The sequence below is a fragment of the Xenopus laevis genome, chromosome 2S (genome assembly GCF_017654675.1).
Source record: "Xenopus laevis strain J_2021 chromosome 2S, Xenopus_laevis_v10.1, whole genome shotgun sequence".
Classification (NCBI taxonomy): Eukaryota; Metazoa; Chordata; class Amphibia; order Anura; family Pipidae; genus Xenopus; species Xenopus laevis.
The window spans coordinates 92,727,360-92,748,181 of record NC_054374.1 but is presented as its reverse complement, the minus strand read 5'-3'; the positions used below and the strand labels follow the sequence as shown (position 1 = coordinate 92,748,181).

At 40.6% G+C, this 20,822-nt stretch overlaps 2 protein-coding genes across 3 annotated transcripts in view; both read right to left on the bottom strand.

Moving 5' to 3' along the window:
- zzef1.S (zinc finger, ZZ-type with EF-hand domain 1 S homeolog) overlaps positions 1–2,806 on the bottom strand; it is a 93,178-nt gene extending 90,372 nt beyond the window's left edge. The window contains exon 1 of the mRNA XM_018249696.2: positions 2,332–2,806. Coding sequence (XP_018105185.1) covers positions 2,332–2,709 — 378 coding nt within the window. The 5' untranslated portion in view covers positions 2,710–2,806. The remainder of the gene's footprint in view (positions 1–2,331) is intronic.
- Positions 2,807–18,660: 15,854 nt separating this feature from the next.
- The window catches only part of ankfy1.S (ankyrin repeat and FYVE domain containing 1 S homeolog), a 40,470-nt gene continuing 38,308 nt past the window's right edge, over positions 18,661–20,822 (bottom strand). For both annotated transcript variants that reach the window (XM_018249694.2, XM_041584127.1), the window contains one exon: positions 18,661–19,608. In XM_018249694.2, coding sequence (XP_018105183.1) covers positions 19,476–19,608 — 133 coding nt within the window. In that variant the 3' untranslated portion in view covers positions 18,661–19,475. The remainder of the gene's footprint in view (positions 19,609–20,822) is intronic.

Sequence of the window (20,822 nt, the reverse complement as noted above, 5' to 3'; positions counted from 1 at the left end):
AAACAAATTGCAAATTGTCTCAAATTAACACTCTCTGTCTACATCATACTAAAAGTTATCTCAAAGGTGAACAAACCCCTTTAAATGTTTCTAGTAGCCTCAATGTATGGTTACCCGAATTACAGATAGACCTAGTTATCCAATAAAGTACAGGTTCTAATCATTCCACATATCTGTAACTTACTTCTGGTAAATTACTTTTCATATGTATTTACTTCAGTAATGTTAAATGGATCTAATGAAAGTAATGCTGTGCTTCCATACTTGAAAAAGGAAACTCCAAATAAGACAAATAATTCATACTGATATGAACTTTGAGAATCCAATAACTGCTGCCTTGTATCCCAGATAATGAAGGATATGATCTACCAGTGATTACATTACTCCTACATCTGAATATGTGCCAAGTAACTAAAGAATTGATCCAAGAGCTAAATGTCTGCATCAAGCTTCAGCCAAAAACTGAAGTTTAAAGTACAGGGCAGGGTCATGTTAGGATTGTTTTTATAATATTCTTATCAACATATTCCTGGATAATCACATCACATGGCTGCACAAAGCAAACAAACCTACAATTTATGCTCAATAAATATTACAGTATGCAGTGTTGGAAAACAAAAAAAAGAAAGTTAAAACACTACAAACGGAAAAGAAGATTAGTAAGAAAAATTGAATGAGGCAAAAGCTGCGCATACAATAATGGGTCGACACTGAGTTTATGCAGTCACATTGTTACTTCCAAATGTAATTCACGGAACAAAACAACTGCCTCCAGTCACACATTTTCAAAGTGGACAATATGAAGCAGATTTACTAACTGTATCTTTCTACTACAAACTGACTAACCGACAGAACCAATATGGAGCAGGCACTCAATAAGGCAAACTTCCACCAGGCAAATATACAAAAGTGAAAGGGTTAATTGTGTCACAAACACTTAATCAATGTCCACAGCCTGACGCGTTTCGTGTCACAAACACTTAATCAAGTGATGTCCACAGGTTTATTGTGTCCATAGCCTGACGCGTTTCGTGTCACAAACGCTTAATCAAGTGATTAAGTGTTTGTGACATAAAACACGTCAGGCTGTGGGTGGACATCCTTTTGTATATTTGCCTGGTGGAAGTTTGCCTTATGAAGTGCCTGCTCCATATTGGTTCCGTTGATTTGTCCGCCCCTGTGCCGAGGGCTCAGGGCGGTGCACCTGGGCCACTTCCCCGTTGTGGCGAGTAACCTTTATACTTCTTGGAGACCCTAACACCATAGATGTTCTCTCGTTACCGACTAAAACAAAGAAAGTAAAAAAAAGATTAAATGTAAAATTCCTTAATTATCGCCAGATTTTATGCCATTTAGTAATTGTCACGTCGGGGATAAAGGGCATATTAACCCTAGACATGCCAGTATAACACTATAGAAAATTAATAATCAGCATATTAACCCCAGGTGTGCTCGTATAAATACTACAGAAAATAAATAACCAGCATAATTACCTCAGACATTCCAATAGTTACTACAGAAAATGGAAAACTAGTGTATTAACCCCAGCTGTGCCAGTATAATCACTGTAGAAACAGCCAATAATCAATCCATTAATCCCACACTGCCAATAAGATCACTGAAAAATGGGCACTAAGCAATCCATTAACTCCATACATGCCCTGTGAGAAACTATGGGTGAATATCTCTATCAGGAGAGAGAGAGTGTGAATAAAGTACCCCCATTGTAAAATATAAGGATATTACAAGTCACCGAGGAGTTCCATGACCACATAAGCCAAGTGCTTTCATACAGTTTGTGGAACTCCGTGGTTACTTCTAATATCCTCATATTTTCCAACAAGGGTTACTTTATTTATAAGAATACACACGTTTTAGTGAGTCATGTCAAAAATGACCTTGCCAAGCTCTGTTTATAACGGTTGACATCACTTGGAGTTGTTTATAAGGATAACATTCACAGGACATTCATGGCTTTTGTGTATTGTAAGGATAAAATGTACAGGTGGTCCCATAGAGAAAGGAGCAAACTGTGTGTAACCTCGTTATGAGATTGAGGGGGGGAAGAAAGACTTGAGCCATGGCCTCGATGTGAGTTGAAATCCAGAGCAAGTTATTACAATATTGATATCCTTATAAAACTTTTAGTAAAACTTGCAGCAAAGGCCAAGAGCGGAAGCGAAGAGTTAGCGGGCGGCTAAGAACATTGCTGTGAGACAACTAGGCAACATGAAGAGAAAACTTAGGTGCCACATCCGTACTTTATGGCAGAGACACACCCACACACAGTATGACAGCTCCCACTGTCCCATGTTCCCCCAGGCAGTTCACCTCTTCGCACTCCTCACGGCTGCTGGCTTTGCTTTCCAACATCTCAATGAACTGCTCTCGGCTCAGCACCTCTTCCCCTCGACTTAGCCTTTCCTCCAGCCAGCGGAGCAGGGTACTCTGGTTCCGGGAAATCACAGACTCCATAGCCCCTACCTCTCTCAGCTTAGCAGCTGCCTCCCTTAGCCGGGCCTGCTCCAGCAAGACACCGGGAGACGGGGGCAGCAGCAACGGGGGAGCCGGGCCGGGCACTCCGGGCTGTAAATTGTTATTTGGTGCCCCGGGTGCCCTTGCGGTATCTGACTCTGTCGAGCCGGCCTCCTCTTGCTCCATTCCCGTCTCATCCTCATCTCCGCTCCCGCCGCTCACCACATTCCCCATGACTAAGCCTCAGCCTGAGCCGTACTGTGTGTCCGGGCCCTGTGAGGCCCAGCCTGCTCCGCCCATCCCGCTCAGACTCCGCCCATCCCGCTCAGAGTCAGCCCATCTGTGACGTCTGTCATATAGCTGACAGAAGATACTGCTCCAATGTGCTGCTTAGTGTGTACTACAGTTTGCTGTTTACTTAGTGTCGCTGCAGCTTCGCAATGCGGCCGTAAATGTGCCATGTTGTTTCCTTTGTCGAGCAGCTGTTTGTGGGTCACTGAAAGCCACTGACGTAATCTCTCCAGCGTTCGAAATTTACACTTCTTTAATATGCTTGTAAAAGTAGTTTCACAATGGGTGGTGGGGAACGGCATTAACTATTGGTTTCAGACAGTGCCTGGCCAGGTCTGTCAGTTGCCCCAGGCAACCCAGCTGGCCGTTGGCAAGTTGGGTCCCCGACACAGTTGTGCGCAAGGGCGAGCAACCGAGGACGCGAGTGCGTAACCGTGCGCAACCGAGGGCGGCGTGCATGGTTCCTGCGCAAAGCACTTCGACTTTTAATGTGGTTACATTTGCCCAACATTTTGGAAGTAAAAAGAGGGACAACATTTTTTTCCGCATGTGCCGCAGCGTAATTTTTTGACCACACACCCTAATTACCATGTTTATTTTACAAAATTTTGCAGGTTATGAAAGTGTGGAGATAATTCTTATCTAAACTGTTTTTTTGTGTCTCAACATTGTTACTAAAAGTATCTTATTTGCACCTGTTAGCTGTTCTGTGCTCTCTGCTAAAAGCCAATTAAAGGGGTTGTTCACCTTTGAGATAACTTTTAGTATAATGTAGAGAGTGATTTTTTTTAGAAGGGGTCAGCTACGCCCATTTGAAGTCAAAAGGCAAATAACTATAAAACAGAAACCAAATCAGAATATCACTCTCTACCAGGCCCAGATTTGGGGAAAGGCCCGGGCCTAGGGCGACAAGATGTTAGGGGCGGCAAGAAGGCGCCCCCTAACATCTTGTGTAAGTCGGCTGCTCCTGATAGATCCGGCTGGCTTTAGGACCGCTCCTCCAGCCTATCTCCCGCTGTGGCTCCGCCCCTTCCCACTCCTCTCTGTGCTCGTGCTGCTGCTGCAAGTCCCAGCAAGCTGATCTGTTCCTGGTATGTACATTTAACATTTCCCCTGCAGATCTGCTGTACATCGGCCATGTAGAGAAATATGTCATAGTCAACTTGCAGATTTGCTGGAGGTGCAGAATCACGTGTTCTAAACCTGTTATAGATGTTTTTATGGCCCTTTCCTGCTTCCTACAAAATGAAAACCATTTCAGTTCTATTACACAATTAGTCTATTTTTAATAGAGAACTTTTTATGCTTTAAGTTACTGCTACGATAATCAAGATGAAATAAATATTTATATACAAACTAATAATATGAATTTAATGCTATAAATTAATGGCTACATATGAAATTTGATAAATGAATTTTGCACATGATTTTATATATATTGTGTGATGAAATTAAAAACCTCAATTTAAATCCATTTGCTCCATTTAATTAATTAATGATTATTATATTTCATTAAGAAGAAATTTACAAGAGTGCGACATAAGGGACCTTTTTTCGTTTCAACCTATTACAGAATTAGGTTTCCTTCCTTACACTTTTCCCTTGTTTACAAAATGTGATTGACTTGCATCTTAGCTGCAGGGTTCAGCAGAACATATTGGTTTTCTGTTATCTGACATACAGACTTGTGCAGCAGCAGATACGGCCAGAAACTGCTTCTTATAAGAACAGCTGCGCTGCAGTACCAAGTGCAACATCAGACACAGTTTGTTCTATTTGTAAATTATCTTTTCAACTGGAAACAGGGTACTCTGAGAATTACTCATGTATAAGAGAGAGATAATGTGCCCCCTACTGTAAATGATAAGGATATTAGAAGTCACTGAGGGGTTCTATGGCCATATAAAGGCGCAAGGCTGCAGGCTGAGTTATACAGGGAACTCTGAGTATCACTCATGTATTATAATGGATAATGTACCCCCTACTGTAAATTATAAGGATATTAGAAGTCACTGAGGGGTTGTTCTGTGACCATATAAAGGCACAAGGCTGCAGGCTGAGTTATACAGGGAACTCTGAGTATCACTCATGTATTATAATGGATAATGTACCCGCTACTGTAAATGATAAGGATATTAGAAGTCACTGAGGGGTTGTTCTGTGACCATATAAAGACACAAGGCTGCAGGCTGAGTTATACAGGGAACTCGGAGTATCACTCATGTATTATAAGGGATAATGTCTGCTGAGAAATAGGAACTACAAAGATTATGCTGCTGCCAAGATTTGACTTTTTTATTTTATAATAAATATTTAACTGATGCTGCGGCTGCCCACTGGAGCACAATTGACAAACTTATCAAAACAAGGGACACATCTCTCTCTGCATCTATGTATAAAAATATATATAGATATATCTCAAACAAGCCTAACTGCTAGTTGATCCATCTGATCCACTCCTGATTGGAAAAAGATTCACATCCAGAAAATGCGGGGGGGGGGGTGCGGCACAGTAGCTGGGCCTAGGGGGGCAAGGAGGGTAAATCCGGCCCTGCTCTCTACATCAGGGATCCCCAACCTTTTGAATCCGTGAGCAACATTCAGAAGAAAAAGGAGTTGGGGAGTAATACAAGCATGACAAATGTTCTTGGGGCAGTGTCGGACTGGGACACCAGGGGCCCACCCAAAAACCTTTGACTAGGGGCCCACCAATTAATCTTAGACCAGGGGCCCACTCTTAGTACTACTATTCTTCCTTTTCTCACTCATCTATTGTCCTTTTCTTTCCATAGTATAATCTATTATTCCATCTATTTAGCCACTTTGTTCTCATAGATATAGGGGATGGCCATGAAATATGCCAAAAGTCTAGCAGCATGAGGGCCCACTGACACCTGGACTTTTCCTGGTATCCCTGTGGACCAGTCCGACACTGTCTTGGGGTGCCAAATAAGGGCGTTGATTGGCCATTTGGTAGCCCCTATGTGAATTGATAGCCTACACCGAGACTCTGTTTGGCAGTACACTTGGTTTGAGGCCACTGGGAGCAACATCCAAGGGGTTTGAGAGCAACATGTTACTCACGAGCTACTGGTTGGGGATCACTACTCTACATCATACTTAAAGTTAATTTAAAGGTGAACCACCCCTTTAAGGTTAAGGCTGATGTGGCATTGCTTATGTCCCCCTTTTGCATCCGTACAGCTCCACGAGTTGGAATGTTTAGCTATTTTCCTTATATACTTATGGGATGTTCAACCTGTAGCATTCTGCTCACCACAATGATTTGCCAGTTTTGTAATTAACAAAATGGTATTCAATCAATCACAGGGCATGCCTACTCCTGAATGGGGCTACACTACTTTCCAAATTTGCATTCACAGACTTCATGGCATTGGATTTAGTTTGGCTCCTCTGAAACCTTTAAAATAAGTGCATTTACAATGGCTGAGGGGGTTATTCTAAGAAATGTTGCAATATATTCATTATTTATTTTGTTTTAATTCCAAGATATTAAGGGATACGTGTACTGTTAATATGAATGAATTTTGTTAAAACAGCACCATCTGCTGGTCAGTTTCCAACCAGTCTGGCCACCAAGTAGACAAGAAAGTTGTCAGGAGAAAGTGGCTGCTCTGATGTTCTTCTGCTTAGGAAATATTTGAGAACGGTTTAAATTTTTTTCCTAAGCAGAAGAACATCAGAGCAGCCTCTTTCTCCTGATAATTTCCTTGACTATTTGGTGGTCAGACTGGTTGGAAACTGACCAGCAGATGGTGCTGTTTTAACAAAATTCATTCATATTAACAGTACACAAATCCCTTAATATCTTGGAGTTAAAACTAAATAAGTAATGAATGTATATTGCAAAATTTCTTAGAATAGCACCCTCATAAATTTCACATTCACTTATTTTAAAGGTTTACGTATGAATTCTGCTCATCAGGGCCAAAGTTAAGAAATCAATTTTAAACAGTGTACAGAGTGGAGACCCCCCCCCCAGAGCTGCTTGAGATAGATATAAGAAGGTGGAAATTTTAATTTTAAATGCTCACAAATAGAAAGTTATTGTAAAAAATCTTTATTTCTGGTGAACTGTCTGAAAACAACTGAAAAATGTGATGAACAACAAACAGTAGCTTTACTGTTCCATTTATAAATCTGCAAGAACATTATGTCAGCCCTTTTATAAATGGATATCTGATGGATCTGTTACAGCTGTGGATAAATATCATATTTCAGTGAGTACTGCTTTTATGTTGAAGGTGATATTCTCGTTAGGCTGCTCAACTGAATTTTTTTCCTCAAGCGTTTTTGTTGGTTTGCTGCTGGCCTTGCAGTGGATTTGGGGCTGTGCACCCAAGCACTCACTTAACCAGTTCTTACACTGATTTGAATTTGCTATGTTTCTTTTGCAGCTCTGAAAACCCACCAAACATTTGCTTTTATTAACATTGCAACCCTAGACCAATAAAAGCTAATTACAGGTTGGTGGCTATAGGTTACACCACTGGTGCATATAAGCAGGGCTGATCCTATCAAATGTGGGGCCCAATTGGGACCATGTTGGCGGGGCCCCTAGACAAAGTGTTGCTGGCTACTGACACACCAAGTATTTAGGAAAATAAGGGCATATAGGCACAAAATAGAAAGGAAAGGGGCAGACAAGGTAAGAGAGTGAGAGAGATGAAATAGGGGCACATAATAGGGGCACACAGGGTAAGAGAGAGAGGGAGGAAATAGGAGAGTGGACTGGGCCAATTAGTTTGGGGCTGGGCCGATTCAACTTGGGAGCAGGCTAGGTTGGATTGGGGGCAGGCAGGGCCTATCAAGGTTGGAGGAAAGCTGGGCCTATGAGAGTTGGGGGCAGGCTAGACCTATGGAGTTGGGGAATAGGCTGGCTTATCAGAGTTGGGGGTGGGCTGGACCTATGGATTTGGGGATGGGCTGGACTCTCAAAGTTGGCGGCAGGCCAGGCAGCATCATGTGCTGAGGGAAATATTATCTGTGCTGCCCTGTGGTGCGGGGCCCCCAGAGGTGCGGGGCCCTATTGGGCCCAATTGGTCCAATAGGCTTAAGGCCGGCCGTGCATATAAGCTCCTGTTCAAATTTGTCTTTGTAGTCTGCCTTGTGCACTTTCCTACTAATGGAAGCAACCCTTGCATTCAGGAGACCTCCAATACTGCCTTTTCATAATATCCAAGGCTGAACATAATTAAACTCCCAAAACAAGCAGTGGTTGTTGCTACACAATGCTGTAAGACTGAATAGCCCATGACATTCTTAAAGACAATAGGCCTGTGTGTTGCTACTATGCCACTGAAGTATCGTAATAGAATAATCCATAAAAAAATGGGTATTTATTAGAAAAAATAATGAATCTGATATGTTCTGAATTTATTTAATTAAAACTGAGTCAATAAAAATGTCTAGCAACACATTTCCCTGGAGTGTTCGCCACAGCTGGTGGGGAAAAGGTTAAACATTTTTTTAAACTCTCACTTGGATTGTATTGGCATTAACATATTGTAGATTTATTCTGGTTCAGTTAGTATCAGTTTATAGAGAAATGCAAATTAGAATGTTTTCCTTTCCTGGGAAAGCTTATGTCGAAAACATGTTTTACCTCCTGCTACAGGTAAATATACAAAGAGCAACAAATAAAAGTAAAAATAGTTTTTAAAAACAGGCCTATGGGTCTAAGCTGTCTCTGTATTGTAATACCAATGCACAATACATACAATTAAGGGGCAGATTTATCAACGGTCGAGGTGAATTTTCGAATTAAGAAAACTCGAATTTTGAGCTGTTTTTGTGTACCTCGATTAGGGAATAGCCAAATTCGATTCGAAATGTACTGTCGACCATTCGCCATTTAAAACCGAATTGCTGTTTTAGCCTATGGGGGACCTCCTAGAACTTATTTTGAGTCAATTGGTGGACTTGAAAAAAATCTAAGTTCTCTTAGGGAAAACTTTGATTCGAATTCGATTGAATGCGCTATTCCTTAGATTCAAACTATTCGATCGTAAACGGACCTATATGGCCAAACAAAAACTTTTTTCCAATGGGGCTGTACTCACACAGGCGCGCGTAGGCGCCGAACGCAGGTTGAGACGCAACATGCTGCATTTTTCCTGCGTTCGGTGCCCACACGCGTCTGTGTGAGTACAGCCCCATTGGAAAAAATGTAATGCGTCTATTCCTGCGCTCCCCTGCGGCTGAATGCAGAAAAATGGAACGCAGGGGAGCGCAGGTAAAAACGCTCGTCTGTAAGAGCCCTAAGAGGTAAGTAAAAGGGAATTCTCTTAAGCAATTATTATATTTATGTATTTTCACAGTTCATTAAAACATTCTACATTTTCAGCCACATTGAAAATGAGTGCGAAATTGTTTTCCACAAAAAGCATAAACTCAACTATTTGCTTATGGTTCTTTTATTTTAAAAAGCAAGCATTTAAGGAAAATTGTGAAAAGTCTCTCCTGTTTTATGATTTTTTTTGTGCTTGTGGGTTTTTTTTTCTCCATATCAAACTTTGGTAAAATAGCTTCCCGATGAATTGAATAATATTATTAGCAGAACTGTCAATGTTATGTATTGCTCGTAGTCCATACTGACTCTGACCCTCCCACTATACTATTCACCCATTACACACTGTGTATAAAAAGCTCTATACAGTGGCACTGTTTCAGGCCCCCTGCAAAAAAATATATGTATGTAAAATGTATGTATGTAAAATGCAAGGCCACAGCTAGGGGTAGGTAAAAGAGGAGGGTAGCTAGACACGTACCTCTTTTGTCTGCCTACCCCTAGTTTAGGGTCCTAGAGTAGTGCAATTTTGCCATGACACTCTCTCTCTTTCTTCAAGCTTGTGGGGGGGGGGCACATCCAATTGATAGCTTGCCTCTTGTGCAGCCTGGGATTGGTATAAAGCACCAGTAGGGTAGGGTGTATACATCAAGGATACATATTACACACAACTACTGACTAAAACAGGTAATAAAAGGTTACTGCTGAATAAAACTTAAAATCCATAAAAAGCATAGTTGCAGTCAGTTATTAAATTGCATTCAGTGTTCCATAATTATTCACATTCAGTGTTCAGTAATTATGCACACTCACACTGATTTGACTTGGTGCATCTCCCAGCGGACATCCCCCAGGGGCCGGGCTCTCTCTGGCCCGATCTGCCCCCCACATTATGCACATAGTTGTAGTTTCTGTATATACAGTCATATGTAAAAGTTTGGGAACCCCTCTCAGCCTGCATAATAATTGACTCCACTTTCAACAAAAAAGATAACAGTGGTATGTCTTTCATTTCCCAGGAACTGGGATGTTTTCTGAATAAAGATTTTTAGTGAAGCGGTTTTCAGTTGTATGAAATTAAATCAAATGAAAAACTGGCTGTGAAAAAATGTGGGTACCCTTGTAATTTTGAATGCATGTAACTGCTCAATAGTGATTACTGGCAACACCAAATTGGTTGGATTAGCTCATTAAGCCTTGAACTTCATAGGCAGGAGTGTCCAATCATGAGAAAAGGTTTTTAAGGTGGCCAATTGCAAGTTGTGCTTCTGTTTGACTCTCCTCTGAAAAGTGACAGCTTGGGATCCTCAAAGCAACTCTCAAAAGATCTTAAAACAAAGATTGTTCAGTATCATGGTTTAGGGGAAGGCTACAAAAAGCTATCTCAGAGGTTTAAACTGTCAGTTGCAACTGTAAGGAGTGGAATCAGGAAATGGAAGGCCACAGACACAGTTGCTGTAAAACCCAGGTCTGGCAGGCCAAAAAAAAATATGATGGGACAAAAATTGAGTTATTTGGTCATAACAAAAAGCGCTTTGCATGTCAGAAGAAGAACACTGCATTCCAAGAAAAACACCTGCTACCTACTGTCAAATTTGGTGGAGGTTCCATCATGCTGTGGGGCTGTGTGGCTAGTTCAGGGACTGGGGCCCTTGTTAAATTCGAGGGTCGGATGAATTTAACCCAATATCAACAAATTCTTCAGGATAATGTTCAAGCATCAGTCACAAAGTTGAAGTAACGCAGGGGTTGGATATTCCAACAAGACAAAGGCATTTATGCAGAGGGAGAAGTACAATATTCTGGAATGGCCGTCACTATCATCTTTCATCGAAAATCTATGGGATGATTTGAAGCAGGCTGTCCATGCTCGGCAGCCATCAAATTTAACTGAACTGGAGAGATTTTGTATAGACGAATGGTCAAAAATAGCACCATCCAGAATCCAAACACTCATCAAAGGCTATAGGAGGCGTCTAGAGGCTGTTACATTTGCAAAAGGAGGCTCAACTAAGTATTGATGTAATATCTCTGTTGGGGTGCCCAAATTTATGCACCTGTCTAATTTTGTTATGATGCATATTGCATATTTTCTGTTTTTCCAATAAACTTTATGTCACTGCTGAAATACTACTGTTTCCATAAGGCATGTTATACATTAAAAGGAAGTTACTACTTTGAAAGCTCAGCCAATGATAAACAAAACTCCAAAGAATTAAGAGGGGTACCCAAACTTTTTCATATGACTGTATATTGTTCAAGCAGCCACACTCGGATTCTGGATTTACCTTCAATAATTGTGGGTGCAGGATTAAATAAACATACAGGGGCAGATTCACTAACTTCGAGTGAAGGATTCGAATGAAAAAAATTCGAATTTCGAAGTATTTTTTGGGTACTTCGACCATCGAATTGGTTAAATTCGTTCGAATTCGAACGAAATCGAACGAATCGAAGTAAAAATCGTTAGACTATTCGACCATTCGATAGTCGAAGTACTTTCCCTTTAAAAAAAACTTCGACCCCCTACTTCGGCAGATAAAACCTACCGAAGTCAATGTTAGCCTATGGGGAAGGTCCCCATAGGTTTGCTAACCTTTTTTTGATCGAAGGATTTTCCTTCGATCGTTGGATTAAAATCCTTCGAATCGTTCGATCGATCGCAGGATTAGCGCTAAATCCTTCGACTTCGATATTCGAAGTCGAAGGATTTCAATTCGAGGGTCGAATTTCGAAGTATTTTTAACTTCGAAATTCGACCCTTAGTGAATCTGCCCCGTAGTATTCTTCAAAAGAACCCGCACTCCAGTAAGTTGCAAATTAAGTTGTTTTTATGGCGTGCATCTATCTGTACATCCAATGTTTTGGGCCAATTTGGAGCCCATTTCAAATCATCGGTTTCAGCCCACATTAAGGCCTTTTTCAAGAATAAGTAAATACAGTGACCTACTGCATTTATATCCAGTGTTTCCCCATTTCAAAATTTGGCTTCAAATATGACGTCATATTTGGCAACAAATTCTGAAATGAGCTCCAAATGGGCCAAACATTGGTTGTACAGATGCACACAATAAAAACAACTTTATTTGTAACTTTCTGGAGTGCGGGTTCTTTTGAAGAATACTATATTTAAATGTGATACAAATGTGCAGATAAAGAACCCTATTCAGAATCTCTTTGCTAAAACCTGTATATAGAAACAAATTGACTATAAAGCCTATATGAGGAATATTACAATATATTTTTTTAAAATGCCTTTGATGAAAAATGGGTCTGTCTTGAATACAAACAGTGTACCAAACAGAAACTAAGTGAACAGACTAATGCAATAGTCCTTTATCAGCTACTAACTATGTCATTATGTAAAGGATTATTACACAGGAGCTGTTATGACAACCATTTAGGGAAAAAAGCATTAAACCTACAACAGTAGCACTTACATCTCTTTAACACCTCAATTTAAACTGTACTCTGAACAAGGGTTGACTTTCTTAATGAAAAATGGGGACATTTATACAATCCAAGTGAAAAGATTGTTCTTTATTTTACCAGATTGTTCTGCACCTACTGACCCAGGGGAACCCTGAAGCTACCTCAGCACCCTGCATCAATTACAGCAGAGCAGTTGCATCTAAATCATGGCTGACCAACTGGCGGGCCGCATGCGGCCCAAGACCCCCTTCTGTGGCTCCCCACATGCTGTGTCTGCTTATCATATGTAAAATTTAAAACAGGCATGTCCAAAGTCAGGCCCGGGGGCCAATTGCGGCCCGTTTTCGAATTAACACCGGCCCTCAGCCTCCATCATGAAATGAATAATATTGCGGCCCGCCAGCATAGTGCGATCAGGAATCGCATAGCCGTAGCAGTAATATTTGGTGTTAGCAATAGACACTTACTGGCACATACTGATGCGCTGCTCTTGCATACTTCTTTATGGCTGAAGGTGTCAATAGACGTTCTGACGTGCCAGTACAGTAAACAAAGGCGTATGTGAGAGTGGTGCATCACTACGTGCCAGTACGTGTCTATTGCTAACACCTTCAGTACACAGGTAGCAGTATAGACCAAGTGGCAGATCATTTCACTAATGTGCCCAAATATTACTGATACGGCTAAGAAATTCTTGTAATTTAATGTTAATGGTTCAAAGAATGTCGGGCTGAATGGTCGGCCTCCACACATTTTCACCTCACCAAATCTGGCCCTCGTTGCAAAAAGTTTGGACACCCCTGATTTAAAAGGTATCACTACAGAGATTAACTGGCCCCTTCATTGTTTAAACCTCAAATTCAGACTGTAATCCCCTGTATTGTTCACACCTGTGATCCCCATGTATTGTTCACACATGTGACACCTCTATTGTTTATACCCTAAAGCCCTGTACTGTACACACCTGAGACCCAGACTGAAACTGCCCAAATTGTTCACACCTTATACAAAATGCTAATGGGGCACCAGCACTGTGTCACTGTATGTAGTACATATTAGAATGATGGCTTTCCCTCACTGCTGCTTGTGTGTGCCATTCTCTGCTTACTCAGTGCTGCTTGTGTGTGCCATTCTCTGCTTGCCCAGTGCTGCTTGGGTGTGTCTTTCTCTGCTTGCCCTACTGTACCTGTGGGATGTAAGCCTGTTAGGGGGCTTGTTCTTGGGGTTTGTTACCATTTGGAAATTGTTGTAAAGGGCCCCTAAGGTGTTTAATCATGTGTTGGGGGGTTGTTGTATTATCCACAGGGGAGGATGAGGCATATAGATTTAAGGGTATGTTTTAACATGACTTAAATTTTTCACATATGAGTGATGAGGGATTTCCCTGCAGTGAGTATCAACCATTTGGTTTTTTGGTGTGCTACCACACCGTTAATGTGGAAATGATCTTAAAAGTTCTTGTGGTAACATGGGTGTGGTTTACAATGGGTGTGGTTTAAAAGGGGGAGTGGCCAACATTATCAGCCCTCCACCACATAGGCCAGTAAAATTTTGGCCCTCGGTACCACAGAAGTTGGACAGCACTGATCTAAAGTATTGAACGCAGACATCACTCTCAACACTGAACACCTGAAATAACACCAGGAAGCCTTTGAAAGTATTCAGCACAACTGTGTCTTATTTGCAACAAAGTGTAAGCTGTTCCATCCATTTTGACGAATTGGACACAGTTGCTCTGGATGCAGTGCAACTGCCTCCATGCAACGCCTGTGGTGGAATTCTGGAAAATATTGTTGCACTGTGGGGGAAAAACATGGTGATTGCACTCACAACTGCACTTTATTCACTGCATCAGGGTTGGTGAATGTGACCTATTATCAGTGTCAGGACCTGGGGAAACAGATCTTTTTTTATTTTAAAGGACCAAAAATGTTTTTTTTTTAAAAAAAATTTGTTTGTATAGATTAAATTAAACTTTAAAATTCATAGTCTTTATTAAGAAAATAACTTACCAAATCTCCGCTTGCCCTCCTTTTATGAAAGCGATCGGGCGATCGGGCGATCCATCGAGTGGCGCTTGATTTCTCCTCCCTGCCTTCCTTATAGGAGATAGCCAGGGAGGAAAAATAGAGCACCGCAAGATGGATCGTCGATGTGTTGCCTTTTCTAAAGAGGAGCGCAAGCGGAGTTTCGGTAATTTATTTCTCAATAAAGACTTTGCGATTTTAAAGTTTAATTTCTGTTGGTGTTTTTTTTTTTTTCGATCTATACAATTTGTTTGTAAAAAAAAAATTGATGTTACTGGTCCTTAAATGTGCTCTGGTTCCTTTTTGCTTTCACCGGTTGAATGTTGCATTTCCTAGCTGGTACTAAAACCTGTTAAGATATATGTTCCATATTACTTGTGACCTGTCACCCAGACACAAAAAGCTGTATAATAAAAGTCCTTTTCAAATTAAAAATGAAATCCAATTTCTACTTTTTATTAAAGCATTCATAGCTGTTTTAAGCTCATTTAAAATCTAAAAAAAAAAAAAAATGTAAAAACCTTAGGCAAAGAGACGGAGCAGACAATTACTTTCACTTTCCATCCAGCACTTCCTAGATGTCACTGTTCTCCACACATTCACATTCCACAATTTTTTTGGATGACGGGTCCCCTTTAAGTTTCTAGTGACCTTGCTATCTGGTATAAACATGCCACTATATATTCCACAGCCAGGCATTATAAGTGATGCATGTCAATGCTTAGGAGTAGGGATGCACCGAATCCAGGATTCGGATCGGGATTCAGCCATTTTCAGCAGGATTCAGATTCGGCCGAATCCTTCTGCCCGGCCAAACCGAATCGGAATCCTAATTTGCATATGCAGATTAGGGGTGGGGAGGGAAATCTTGTGACTTTTTGTCACAAAACAGTGGCTTCTGTCACACAGTGGCTTCTAAGCTCTAAGAGGGTGTTAGCCATGCTGAAACACTGAAAGCCTCTGAGCAGAAAAGGAGCAAAAAGCTGCTAAATGGAGCTGAAGAGGAGAATGAAGAAGACCTTCAAAGTTAAGCTCCACTGAACACTTATGGTCTTTTTTTATTTTTTTTGTTTTTTTTGTTTTTAACTTTTATGGAGGACCTTTGCCAGCAGTGTTTTTAAAAATATTTAATAGGGACCCTGGCTACCAATTTTTTTTTGTTTTTAAATTTTGAGGGGCCTGGCAACCAATGTTGTTTTTCCAATTTACTTTTGTGTAGGGTGGCCACCAATTTTTTTTTAACTTGAACAGGGGCCCTGACACCTAGGGCTTTTTATAACTTGGGGGGGGGGGTGGTCGCCAATGGCTTTTTATAACTTGCAAGGGGGTTTACAGTTTTAGCACTAATGTCTGTGTGGCTTTTTTACTGTGGTGTGGGGTTTGGGGTCATGCTGGGATGTTGGTGGGGGGGTGAACAGGGGACACAGAAAATTTGATGCCCTGATGCATACCTTTTACTTCAGTAGAGAAAAGGGAGAATGTTTAATCAGGTCCATTTGGATATTGGCAAAACAGATAATCTCTTCTAAGGTTTAGTGGGTGAGTGTAAGGATTTTGTAGTTGGGGCTCATAACATCTAGTTATATCACTGTCTGTCTAACTGGAGGCCTCGTGGCCAGAGATTACTTTTCTGAACCCCAACATGCCCAGAGGCTCCAGTGACTTCTTAACAATAATAACTAATAATAATAAATGGGTCCCTCCATGGAAAAAAGTTGAATGGTGCTGTGCAAAGCAATCATCCATTTAGAGTCTAAGCCTAAAGCTGGCCATAGACGCAAAGATCCGATAGTACGAATCCTCATTCATACGATTTTCGGACCATGTGTGGAGAATCCCGACATTTTTTCGTCCTATGGAGATCAGTCGATCAAACAGGTTAAAAGATTTGTCGGCTGACGATAATATCTCTGCGTGTATTGCCGATCGTACAATTTTCAGAGGGAGACTGTCACTAGCTTTGTCGGACATAATTTTCGTACGAAACAGAACATCGGCTGACCTGTTCTTTTACTACTTTATTTGATCGGAATGGTTAGTGGCAGGTCGGGAAGTCCGATCGTTCGAGGATTCGAGGGAAAGGATCTTTGCGTCTATGGCCAGTTTAAGAATAGCTATTTCTTAACAATAAGTATCTCAGTGTTTCATTTCAGAATCTCCTTGTCTCCTTATATATTGGCTGTTTGTGCTAGTATCAAAATTATTGCATGATAAGTTGTATATATTAAGCATGCATGGGTTACAGGCAATATAAAGAAACAAAATACACTTGTTAATGCATGTGACCATTTAGGGTTCCTGGATTTAATATGATCTCCCCTCTCTAGAGTAGTTTGTGTATCTGCAAATTCATGTACAAATGGCAGGAAAGAGTACAAACTGAAATTCACCATGTTTTTCACACACTTTGCACTCTGTCCCCACCATGTGTGCCAGCAGGCATAGGCCTAGAGCCTGTTTTACAACCAATACAGCTCTGCTGAATGCAAACATCATTATTTTAATGTGTTGAAGCTTGTCCTAATCCAATCTAACCCATGTTAATACCAATAAATCGATGTTGAGGAGTTTACACATGAATGAATATTTAAGTTTAAAACATGCTAGTTATGGTGTTCCAGATTACAGACCCCATTGCCCTCGTGATAATTTGACACAGCATTTGCCTAACAAAACTGCTTGTCTCTCAAAGTCATGAATACCATTACTTTTTTTATTTTCCAAAAAAAAACGTTTTATCTGACAAACTCCATGCATTTTGCCAGCATACAGCGAAGGTTACTATTTTCCCTTTGAAATTTACATTACTTAATGGAAAATTCGATTTTAAGTTCGTAGAAGCCTGTTTTCCTTGTAACAGAGGGACCTCCTTAGCTGGTAAACTTTATGCCCTCCTCATTCCTCCCCCATGACCCCTTACTAATCCCACTGCCCGTCTACCCTAGATTACCCATAATTCTTTATCTCACCCCCCCTTGCCTAGTTTAAACACTCCTCCAACCTCTTAGCCATTCTTTCCCCAAGCACAGTGGAGCCCTTCCATTGAGGTGCAATCTGACTATGTAGGTTGTACCCCTCTTTCCTACACCAAGACTTTAGTCGTGCATTTAGCTCTCACTATCTTCCTAAACTTGCACGTGACACAGACAAAATTTAAAAAAAGATGACATTGGAAGACTTTCCCTTAAAGTCTAGATCCTTAAACTCACTTTTTAAGGTCTTCAATCCTCCATTAATTTTGTTGTTAGTACAGATATGCACTAAGACAGTTGGGTCACGCCCAGCCCCACCCAATAATTTGTCTACCTGATCATCCACATGCCGAAACCTGGCACCAGATAGACAGGAAACCGTTTGGTTGTAGCGATCCAGACGACAGATTACCCTAAACCAGAAATCCCCAACCAGTAGCTTGCAAGCAACATGTTGCTCCCCAACCCCTTGGATGTTGCTCCCAATGGCCTCAAAGCAGGTGCTTATTTTTGAATTCCAGGCTTGGAGGCAAGTTTTGGTTGTATAAAAACCAGGTGTACTGCCAAACAGAGTCTCCTTGTAGGCTACCAGTCCATATAGGGGTTACTAAACAGCCAATCACAGCCCTTATTTGGCATCCCCATGGATTTTCTCATGCTTATGTTGCTCTCCAACTCTTTTTACATTTAAATGCGGCTCCCGAATAAAAATGGTTGGGGACCCCTGCCCTAAACAATCGTTTACTAAAACAGCTCACAGAAAGGCATGTAACTATTATACGCAACATATCTGTTGTGTACAGTTCTCCGATAAAATCAAATCATGCCCGGAACTCAGCAAGTTTTTTTATTTTATAAATTAACTGTGATGCCATTGAACTATACAGATCCTCTGACATAAAACCCCATTTACATTGCTGGGTGGGTTTTTGTGCTGACCTAAAATTATTACTTACAGTATGTATCTGTGCTGCTCTACGTACTAGAGGTATTGGCAGGAGTTAACATAAATGCTAAGAAATATTGATGGTATAAGGAAAGGCTGTGATACAAAGAACTACTACTGCAAGTAGGCAGAATGAATGGACGTTATGATCCATACTGAAAAGGTTCACATAATTTGAGCCCTAAAAAAATTATGAAAAAACATGGATTTTTTTCCTCAGAGCTTAGATATTTTAATTTGTATGTCAAAGGTTTAGGCTCAACATTTAGTTTTGTATGACACATTAGTGTTTGAACAGTTTCACATCTTGATTCTATTACACAAATCTTTTCATATTAGTTTAGGGAGGAGATCGTTAAGAAACAAAGAAAACATCAAACACAGAAGAAATGGATGGAAAAAGCTGATAAATGCAGATATGAAAAACTTAAGGGGCCATCTCTTAGTTGGTAAGTACTTTGTGGAAGCCACAATTTAAACTGTCATAGAAAGTTTATCAAAAATTCGGAGCACTACAATGGTTTAGAATGATGGTTATAAAGCTTATCATTTTAAGGCCACCGTTTCATTGACTTTATATGCAACTGAACCCTGTATATATTTATATATTTAAAAAAACTCCTAGCATATTATCTTCCCAGATTTTAGGGAAACTAATTACACATTTTACAGAGTTAATGGACAGAAAGGACAATGTGAATAAGATGATCCTGTAGAATTAATTAGCATTTTCTTTAAGAGAGCATAGATATCCTTTAGATAATCTGACCAACCCAAGATATCGGGTCAGTGTTAAACTTCCAACACTGATACACATTTATTACTTGACTTAAAAAAAAGCTAAGTCCAGTTAGCATCTAGCAAAGCCTATGCATGTACAATCATACAAATCTTTATATACTGGAATATATAATATGGTCCATTCTGTCCATAGTGGAAGAACAAACCGTCGCTGCTTTGTTGTCCACTTGCTTGACAGAGCTGCCATCTTTAACAAAACCAGGTGTCCTTTCCCAGGCATACTAAGATACTCCACCCAGAGTCAGCACATCGAAGCAGATATCGCAAACCCGAACAGGTTTGTTCAGATCAAACTTTATAATTGGAATCTCCTTGGTTGAGCACTTGGCGCAGAGCAGACGTCCACAATGGCGGCTGGGAGAGGAGTATAAAATAGCCATATATTAAGTTAAGTAGCAAACTGGAGTCTTTAAAGAATAATACATGTCAGATTCACTGGGGGTGACAAAGTGTGTGGCACCAAGGAATAAAGTAACACATTGTGGCACCACCAGGTTTCCTTTCCCAGTTAAGCCACGGTAGACTTAGATTCACACATTCAAACCTTTTTAGTTTTTACTCCTCTGCACATGTACAAATCTAAGTCTACATTAGGGATGCCTGGGAAAGATAAGATTAGGCTGCTTAGCGCTTGGATTCACTGTTGGAGACTGGCATATTGGTATCTCCCAGTGATTCATTTTTTCTTGTCCTTTAAAGTGATTATTTAAAGGGGAACTAAAGTATAAAATAGAATAATGCTAGAAATGCTGTATTTTGTAAACTAAACATGAACTTACTGCACCAGAAGCCTAATTAAACAAATGATTTATGCTTTCAAAATTGGCCGCAGGGTGTTATCATGATGTAACTTTGTTAAACATCTTTGCAAGACCAAGACCACGCACATGCTCAGTGTGGTCTGGGCTTCAGTGGGGAAGTTAAGATTAGGGATCGTCATAAATTATCAAAACAGCTGCCATAGAAGCAGATACAGCAAGACTGATTAATAGTCAGAATATGCAGACTGCTTTGGGTCTGCGGATTCAAATCTCTAACAGTCGCCAGCTGCTCTACAGGGAAACAGACAAAGCTGCTCGAGTTCTGGGACGTAAGGTGAGGGGGCTCCCCCCTGCCGTTTGAAAGTATGATCTACAGCTGTCAGAGCAAGTAAAACGAAGGGGGAATTTCACTGCATACAGTCAGGTTTAATTAAAAAAAAAACTGTACACATTTTTTAAATAAAGTATATCATATTAAGTGGCATATTAAAGAATCTTACCAAACTGGTATATATTTAAGTAGATATTGCCCTTTTACATCTCTTGCCTTGAGCCACCATTTTGTGATGGTCTGTGTGTTGCCTCAGAGATCACCTGACCAGAAATACTACAACTCTAATTCTAACAGGAAGAAGGGAGGAAGCAAAAGACAGAACTCTGTCTGTTAATTGGCTCATGTGACCTAACAAGTATGGTCTGTTTGATTTTTTTATGTGCACCATAAATCCTACGATCCCAGGAGGCGGCCCTTATTTTTTAAAATGGCAATTTTCTATTTATGATTACCCAATGGCACATACTACTAGA